We start from the raw sequence: 9,551 nt of genomic DNA on the forward strand, positions 1-9,551 counted from the left end.
TTGAGGGTGGGGTGGGGGGAGGTAGAAGAGGGTAAAGGGGGGATAAATGGTGATAGAAGGAGGCTTAACTTGGGGTGGTGAACACATGATACAATACACAGATGATGTATTGTAGGATTGTATACCTGAAACTTACATAATTTTATTAACCAATGTCACCCTAATAATAAATTCAATTTTTAAAAAACTACCCTTAAAGGTAATTTATTTGTATGTTCATTATAGTTTTAATTATAATAATGAAAAATTAGAAACCACTTTAATGTCCAACAGTGGGAGAATGATTTGATAAGTCATCAGCACAATGGACTATTACACAGTAATTTAAATAGTAATCTCAAAGAAAATTTGGTGGCAGAATTACATATACCATATTTTTCGACGTATAAGACGACTTTTTAACCCAGGAAAATCTTCTATATGTCCAGTCATCTTATACGCCGGAAAATACGGTATACTAAATTTTGTGATAACACATATGCAAAGAAAAAAAGGTGAAATACTTCAAAATGCTAAGTGGTTATCTCGGGGAAGGTTAGGGTTATTATTACTATTTTTTGCCTTTCATTGTCAGTATTTTTATCATTCTTAAAAACAAGCATGAATTTTATACTGAGGAAACAAAGTCAGTAGACATCGTTTTTACAAAGGAGTCCTGGGCAATACTTTCATCCTCCCCCTCTTTGTTTCTGTTTGCAGTGTACACAGCCTGTGCTCAATGACCTAATGCCAGATATTGCCATGGGTGTGTCCACGTTGTCACTCAAGGACAGGAGGCTTCCAGAGCTTGCTGTAGACACAGAATCAAGCCAGTCAGTTTCTGAAGTAGGACCAGGGCCTCCCCAGCATCTGGCATGCGTCCCGCAGAGGCATATACACACGTCTCGAAAGAAACACACACTAGAGCAAAAGACAGATGCTCGAGAAAATCAGCAGGAATACCCGGATTTCTATGACTTCTCAAATACTGCTTGCAGACCTTCTACTCCCGCTCCTGGCAGACGCACCCCTTCCCCTTCGCAAGGTGGATACTTCGGTCCTGATTTGTATAGCCACAATAAGGCATCACCGAGTGGCTTAAAGTCAGCCTACCTACCTGGCCAGACCTCGCCTAAAAAGCAGGAGGAAGCTAGGAGAGATTATCCGCTGCCCCCTGATGGGAATCTACACAAACAAAAGAATGAGCCAATACACCTCGATGTCATTGAGCAACCTCCCCAGCGGTCAGACTTTCCTCTGGCAACTACAGAAAATGCTGGCAGTGGTCCAGCGCATGGCAGGGGGCGGACAGCAGTAGAAACTGACTTGACTTTTGGGCTGACTCCTCACAGACCTTCACATCCTGCATGTAGCTCTGAAGCTCCAGAAGAGAGATCCAGTAGAAGACTGGCTGACAGCGAGTCCCTGGGCCACGGAGCTCAGCGAAGTATGGATTTGGAAAGGGAGGATTCAGTAAGCAGAGGAAGGAGGTCGCCAAGCAAACCGGACTTCCTCTACAAAAAGTCTGCCCTCTGAGAGCAACCTCCACGTCGTCTGTGCCTGAGATGTGAAACATCCCATTTTATTACGCAACCCAGCAACTTCGAGACCCGCTTATTGATGCCAGCTGATAACTCAGTTATTTTATTCCGGTTTTTGTACATACATGTTTATTAGACATGGCATGCTAAGAGGGTTATTTTGAATGCTGCATCTTTCTATTTTGTGTTTGAACAATTGTGTGGGGAAGCATTTTTAACAGCAAACAAGCTGGCACTTTTTTTTCTCTTTACAGATGAATTTTTTTGCACTTGTCCATTTATTTTATCTGTATTGATTTTATATCAGTATGTTAAAATTTATTGCCGCATTTAAAGGACTGTATTTTCATACTTTTTGCATTTTGCCATTCATCTACCAATTTCCATGTGCATTGGATTGCACACTAAGATGTATTTTCTTATGAATAGTTCTGTGTTTATTTTTTAATTATAGAAATTCCAAAGAACAGCACATCAAAATGCTCCTCTTTTCAATAATTGTTTTGGTTCAGAAATCTTCCTGCTCAATCTCTTTAAATCTATTGTCATTCTTTTTTAATAAGTCTGGGGAGCTGGTCTTCGTTCCTTCAGTGAGAGTCCCATCAGGACCCTGGATTTCCTAGTTCACTAGAGAAGAGGAAGGAGAAAAGCCTTTTGGACCTGGCCTGCAAAGCTCTTGCTGTGTTCACAGTGCGGACACCGTCAGAGCTGCTGCAGATTCTGGTAGCGTGGACTCTAGAGAGATCGGAGTTCTTAGCTTCCTGACGCCGTGGAGATGGCGAAGTAGCCTACAGCCTGCACCACGGGATTTCTGGTCCCAGCGTCCTCGCCTCTCCCGCTGATGGGGAAGGGACTGCTTGCTGCCTTCAGTTGTCTTGCTCTCTGTGGGAAAACAAAAAACAAAAGGGCTTCAGTCTTACGATGTCATTTGGTGTTTGTAAGCATATGTTTTCTTTTAAATGTTTTTTAAAGTGTATCTGAATTTTGGTATCCTATAAAAAGTTGTATAATGCATAACGCTTCATTACCAAAAGAGAAAAAACTTTTTGTTTTGTTTTTTCAGTGAAAACACTACATGTCCTACTTGAACTCCACTAGGGATGCTGGTTTGGGATTTTACTGAACCACTGAGCACATGGGATCTTTTAAGATCTTCTCCCTTGGAAGGGCAATGAGTGAACTAAGGACTTTTTTTTACTCTCCAATGTAAATATACTAGTGTTTGAGTTTTTAAATCACTTCAACATTATTCGAGCCTTCACTTTGTATTTTTACAGACACATACACACAGCCGTAGCACTTAGAAGAGAAGAGACTTTCTGCACATTCCCACATGGGAATGTGTGTTTGGGAGTCTCTTTTCTGTGTATGTGTGTGTGTGTATATATATATAAATATATAAACTATGAATCACTGACACTCTAAAACTATGCAGGGCTAGGGAGCCTTTACAAGCTCACATAAATGAATTACATGCACTTTTAAGTCAATAGGTTTCTATTGGGTGTCAACAACTGATTCCTCCCAAAACTGTAGATTCTCTTACATTCTTTTCCTACTTTACCCTGTGGATGTACACTCAGGAATAATCTGGCATTTAAAAAAAATCCTGACAAGTAAGTCGTCTCAAGGATGGGAAACATCAGTCTGTCGTGCACACCGGTACACTGCTGCCTCTCGTTCTGCTGCCCGACTCCTCAGCTGCTGCTGGTGTGTCCACCGGGTTGTGAGGTTGCGTACTGAGCTCCAGAGTTAACACTAACCTACTTGTAAGGTCGGCTGTGCATTGCCTTTGAGGCTCCCTTTTTTAAAGGTAGGAAAACAGGACTGACTTCCATTTTTAGGTTTGACTCTAATATTAGGGTGTCTTGAAACCAATCTCAGTCTGTCGCTCTCTCAGAAGCTAAAATTAATTCCATTATATTCCTTAATGTGTGTTTTTATACTTGTGTTGACATGAATTATTTTGATGTAGTTTTAAATACCTGTTCTGAATTCAGACTATACTGTGCTGGTACTACAATTAAGAGTGAGTAGAGTTAATTTTGGTGGAAAAAAACTTGATCTGTGTTTTTTAATTTAAAAAAAATAATTGGACAAGAGCTATTGATGTCAAACATTTATCCTTCTGAAAATTTATTAAATATTCTTTCATATCCCCAAAGTGTAATTATAAAAATAAGTGGCCACTGTTCATAGTTTTGTTTAATTTATGAAGTTTGCTTTTAATAATTCAGTAGCTTACCTGGCTCAACTACGTGTACAAAGAGAAACTTACTTTAACCTATGGGATTGTGGACCGATGTGACTTGAAGATAAACAGACGTGGTTGTGTGTGCTCCGGTAGGTGTTAGCAGACTTTCAGTGTATCTTGTGAAGTGTGGTTAATAGGGTAGGTAGGTTGAATAGCTCTGTGCCTCTGGCTTTTGAACCCATCCAATCTTTTTTAATGCTTACTAAGCATTAAAGTATTTGAATGCTGTACTAAGATAAATGTGAAGTCTGAGTAGGATTGCTCTCAGAAAAAGGGAAAAAAACATGTGTAATGTAAAATTTGGCCACAGGACCTGGCATTTTACTCCGTGTAGAAATTTTGTGAGAACCAAATCACAGAGTACCAGCTCTTATCTCGAGGCCCCGACAATCAGGCCGTCAGACAATCACCACTTTGGGTGCCCGCCTTGTTGAGGTTACAGAACTACCATTTTGTTCCTGGATCAGAGAGAACACTGGCATTTCTTCAAGAAGCTGTTGGTCTTTTTTTTTTAGTTTTGTGATTTTGATGAATAATTTAAGTTCAAAGTCACCTGTGACGCCTAAAGGAAAAAAGCATGAAAGGTGAAATTATTCCTGAAAAATGGTTGTTTGAATTTTCCATATACTATACCCTTTCTCACATGCCCCCCTCAGCTTTTTTTAGACATAAGCTCTCCTGACATGTTGATAACCAGTTACATTGTTAAGGATTTTTAACATCCTTTTGTTGAATCCTTTTGTATAACTCTCTGAAACTTCACCTATTTCTCAGTTTTTTTAATTTAAAAAGAATGAATTAAATTAAATGGCTTATATTAAAATTTTTATTATAATTGCTATCCTTTATTGGGCTTTCTTTTGATTGGTTGTTCAAGTTCTGGCTATGGGCAATACTTGGCCATTGTATTGAGGTGATGGTGCAGAGTGTGAGGGGGACAGCTTTGAGGCAGCAGGCCTGCATGTGTCCATCTCTAGAGAAGAAGGTATAACATTTCTCAGTAACTACTCAGCAAAATATGTATTTTCATAATGTTTAATCTGCCTATTAGGAAAAATGTGTTTCATGAAACACTTGTAAGATATTTGTTTTGCAATTATAAGGCATTCATGTTTATATCTTAGGACTGAACTCAAAGGGAAATGTTTATTTGACATTTAAAAAATTATTTGATCGACTTCTAACTTTCTGTTGAAAGTTACTATTAAAGCAGCAGTGATGGGTGCTATTCCCGATTCTGCAATGGTTTACTTCGTCTACTAAGTAATTTACTTTCAAACCTCATTACAGATAACCTTACTGAAAGAGTTACCATCACACACTACTAAAAGGTATTTTATATTACTGTTTTCCATCAGCACTGTTGTATGAGCAACGTTTTCTGAATGTTCAGCTGTCCTTTTGTCCGATAAATTGCAATAGCTGTTACATAATTCTTGTATTGGCAGGTGTTTGATATTTTTTCCTCCAGAAAACTCTGACCATATGTCAATCTCCCATATTCTAAATATTACATTGCTATGGCTGTTTCTACAGAAAGATTACTTGCAAGTGTGTGTCTTGAAAATAACCTCTTGTGTTTGTGTGTTTACGTGGGCTCTAAGAGAGGAGCTCTGGAAGCTTCGTCATTTACTTGCACCTGACTGTTCGGTAGGCAGGTGGTCTGGATCCTGCTCTTCGATGGGGTGGCTGACAGGTAAAGGTTCTTGAACTTCTTGTTTATGTCCCGCAGCTATACTTTCAGAAGTACTCCTACAACACTGCATTTCTTGTGCTTGTGCTGTTACTGGTATAAAGTCAAGTGCCTTCAATGCTAAAGGCTCAGAAATTTTTCTTAAACTGATTTCATGTCCTATGCAAGTGTTTTCTACAACCTGCATAACCAGTACTTTGTAAAACTTGTTTACGCTTCAATTGTACATAGTGTTTTTTAAGGAAATATATAGTATTTTTATTTAGGTACCTCCAAACTTGAATTTGTCTGTGTGAAGCATTGTAAAACGATACATCTCTCTGCGTATCATTACCGTTGTACAAAGGTTTTCACTGGTTCTATTTTTCTACTGTTACTGATAAGCATGTAACACTGACTTTATCCTACATATAGTTGGCATTTCAAATAAATGGCTTGTATAGAACCTGCTGAGTTGGATGCAGTCTGTTTTAGCAATGCGGCCTGCAGTCCTCAATTCCAGAAGCGATTGTATCCTCTAGAGTAAAATTGGGAGGCTTTCTTCACAAACTTCCCCTCTGTTTCTAGGATTTCCATTATTCAGAGGCTTTTTTTATTGTTTTCTTGGAAATATATTTTCATTTGAATCAAGGTCATTATATTTTCTACTTTTTCATTGGGGCACTTCTGAGAGACTGTATTTTACAAATTTGAGCAAAAAGTTCCTTGCATGGGAGTCTCCAGAGGAAGCTCAACATTCCACCACGTGGACCCAGCACCTGGAAAGTGCCAAGTGTTGTGGCAGAGACCAGGCAGATCCCAAGATTCACAGGCCTCCAGGTGTTGGAGATCTGGCTCAGAATCTGAGCTTTTTTTTCTCTTTCACACTCAGGCTTACTAATATTTTTCAATTTAAAAGGGAAATGGAGCCCTAACTGGTTTGGCTCAGTGGATAGAGCGTCGGCCTGCGGACTCAAGTGTCTCAGGTTTGATTCCAGTCAAGGGCATGTACCTTGGTTGCGGGCACATCCCCAGTAGGAGGTGTGCAGGAAGCAGCTGATTGATGTTTCTCTCTCATCGATGTTTCTAAAACTCTATCCCTCTCCCTTCCTGTCTGTAAAAAATCAGTAAAATATATTTTTTTTAAAAAAAGGAAATGGAGTCATCTAGAGTTTCGGTTTCTGGAAAAAATAACATGCAAAATAGAAAATTCTCTAATTTCCATTTTTTATTTATTTTTTAAATATATTTTATTGATTTTTTTACAGAGAGGAAGGGAGACGGATAGTTAGAAACATTGATGAGAAACAACGATCAGCTGCCTCCTGCACACTCCCTACTGGGGATGTGCCCGCAACCAAGGTACATGCCCTTGACTGGAATCGAACCTGGGACCCTTGAGTCCCCAGGCTGACGCTCTATCCACTGAGCCAAACTGGTCAGGGCTAATTTCCATTTTTTAATTGCTATTAACCTTTTGCACTCGGATGTCAAGTGTGACTCGACATGGTTAGCATTAGAATAAAGGAATCGAGAAAAAAGCAAGCGAGTGCAAAGGGTTAAGTAGCTATTATTTAATCATTCCACTAGTAAGCTCCATCTTATTTTGCCCTTCATGCTTCACTATGGTAATTCTATAACTATCTTAGGTTTAACTGTGGAGTATCAAACAAAAATCTGAGGTTTTTGTGAGTGGGCATCTTAAAAACCTTAAAAAGAAAACCGAGTAAGGCAACATTCGTGTCTTTACTTGTGGATTTCCCCTGGAAGAGTTTAGGCTGGCTTCCCTCACCACCCTAGGCCTTCTTTCTTCTTGGTGCATGAGGGAATGTTTGAATCTACTTTTCCCAGCGTCAGGAATTGAGCCCCTGACAAAACAGACAGGATACATATTCTCAGAAACTTGGAAATGACTTTGTCCTGGAAACAATCAGAACAGTATACGTATTCTGATTATCTGGTTATCATGGCTGAGGGGAAGGCTGGCTTGATGTGGCCCAGGAATGAATGAGGAGAAATATGCTGGTTTCAGTGCTGTGCACTTTTTTCTTCTTCAATCAATGAATCAGGTACTGTTTTCTTTAATCCTTCCTGAATTACATACTATTTTTGGTGCCATTTTACAAATGAGAAAACGGAAGCACAGATACCCAGTAAGTAACTTGTCCAAGGTCACGCAGCTAAGTTGGCCGAGCAGCCCAGAGAGTATGGTGGCCCAGGCAGGGGGAACATGATGTTTAGGATGGAGGTATGTATTCCTTTGTTTAGCAAACATCAAATAAGCACCTTCTACCTGCCAGGCACAGCTAGGTCCTGAGGTGACAGTAATGACCAAGACAGCCACAGTCCCGCCCATTGCAATTTTAGGACCTCAAGGAAGAAAAGACCGTTATAGCAGCAAGGCCGGTTCTTGGATTGGGAAGACTTCAAAATGCAGGTAAAGGAAGTCCGGACAACAGGACGAGGAGGGGTTCTGGGGAGGTTTCCAGGAAGAGGTGGAGCCTGAGGCAGGCTGGCCGAGCACTAGGGAAGGAGCTGCATGGGGTCTGGGCCCACCTTGCCAGCCTTCAGATGTTGCTCCTAACAGCAACAGGAAGCTGCTACGGGGTTTTGAACAGGGACAAAAGGTAATAGAATTTGCATGGTCTGTGTCGCTCCGTTGAGGAGTAGGAGTGGATCAGAAAATCAAGCAGGGGTTTGGCAGCTCTCCAGGGGAGAGCCCGAATAGCTCAGAGAACCAAGAGGATGATTTCAAATATGAATATTATTAGGGCGTAATATCTGTAGGACTTGGCAATTGGGTGTGGGGAGAAAGCAGAAGACATCAGATGGGAGAAAGGGCACGAGTTTAATGTTGGTCTCCGTACCCAGCCTTGCTTTGGGAGACTGAGAATTCATTTTCTTGGGAGATTTAGGAAACCCTGGAGTGGTTAAGATGCTGGAAGACTTGGTTGTTCTGTCGTTTATGTTCTCCCCACTATGGATCCTGGCCCAATGCCTGCCACATGATAGGTGCTACACCGTTTGTGAAATACATAAGTGGGAGTGCTCATTCGTGCATCAAAGGTTTGCTGAGCACAGCCACAAGCCGGAAGCCACTGTGCACATGATCTCCTTTTGTCCACCCACAATGACCCTAATATAATTGCCAACCCCCATTTTACAGATGTGGAAACTGAGGCTGAAAGAAGCGGAGATTCCACATCTAGTTGGTGACTCCAGGTTCAGGTATGTAAGCAGCTCTAGGGCTGCAAGGAGCCCTTCACTCACCTGAGCATAATTCACAGGATGATGACCACTAGTCTGAATCCCCAAGGAAGCAAGAACTGGGGGAAGGCCAAAGGTGGACCTCTGGGTTGGCTTTTTGGTTTGTGTTTACATTTACTGTTGAAATAATGGCTACCATTAGGTGGGCCTCATCTTTTCCTGACTGTGGGCTCCTAGCCCTCTCTCCTGCACAGCAGCACCTGCACAAACGGGTCACTCACACACTCACAACCCAAGCCCATTTCTTTGTTCTACTGTTGATTTAGGTCCCTATGGCAGCTCCCTCCCAGGTGTTGTAAAGCCAGGGACCTCAGGCCAGGCCACACCTTATGAAACAGTAGGAGAAATGAGCCAGTCCCCTTCTGAGCAGGACCCCAGGGGAGGAAGAGCTGTTGGGAGTATACTCATTTTCTTACAACAGGCACTGAGAGGCTGTGCACATTTAAGTAACTAAAAACAATCTGAAAAGCCACTATTTTGAATGGGTTTTATTTAATCTTACAGAAACCTGATTGGAGTTTAGTATGTAGTTATAAGTCCAGTAATAATTCTACAAAAATGGACATACAATGCTGGAATTCCTTCAAAGCAACAATATCATAGTCTTCTTTTGCATAAAACATGCATTAACTGCCACATGTTGGCCAAAATCAGTCTCCACAAGAAGAGACGGTCCAATGCAGTCAAGAAAACTTGCTATGAACAACAGGTATAAAAGGAGGTGTTCTGGTTAGTGTAAAGAAGGAACAGTACCTTTCAGAAAACAAGCCCTTCCGCACTGGGTGATTTGTATTGTGTTGCAATGTAACGCGTCACCTCAGACCTGGTCCTGACCGGT

The 9,551-nt window shown here is 41.1% G+C and overlaps 1 protein-coding gene across 3 annotated transcripts in view; it reads left to right on the top strand.

Annotated features, from left to right (window-relative positions):
• BTBD7 (BTB domain containing 7) overlaps nucleotides 1–5,912 on the top strand; it is an 85,786-nt gene extending 79,874 nt beyond the window's left edge. For all 3 annotated transcript variants that reach the window (XM_054715808.1, XM_054715807.1, XM_054715809.1), the window contains one exon: nucleotides 700–5,912. In XM_054715808.1, coding sequence (XP_054571783.1) covers nucleotides 700–1,515 — 816 coding nt within the window. In that variant the 3' untranslated portion in view covers nucleotides 1,516–5,912. The remainder of the gene's footprint in view (nucleotides 1–699) is intronic.
• Nucleotides 5,913–9,551: the final 3,639 nt, after the last annotated feature.

The sequence above is a fragment of the Eptesicus fuscus genome, chromosome 5 (assembly GCF_027574615.1).
Source record: "Eptesicus fuscus isolate TK198812 chromosome 5, DD_ASM_mEF_20220401, whole genome shotgun sequence".
Classification (NCBI taxonomy): domain Eukaryota; kingdom Metazoa; phylum Chordata; class Mammalia; order Chiroptera; family Vespertilionidae; genus Eptesicus; species Eptesicus fuscus.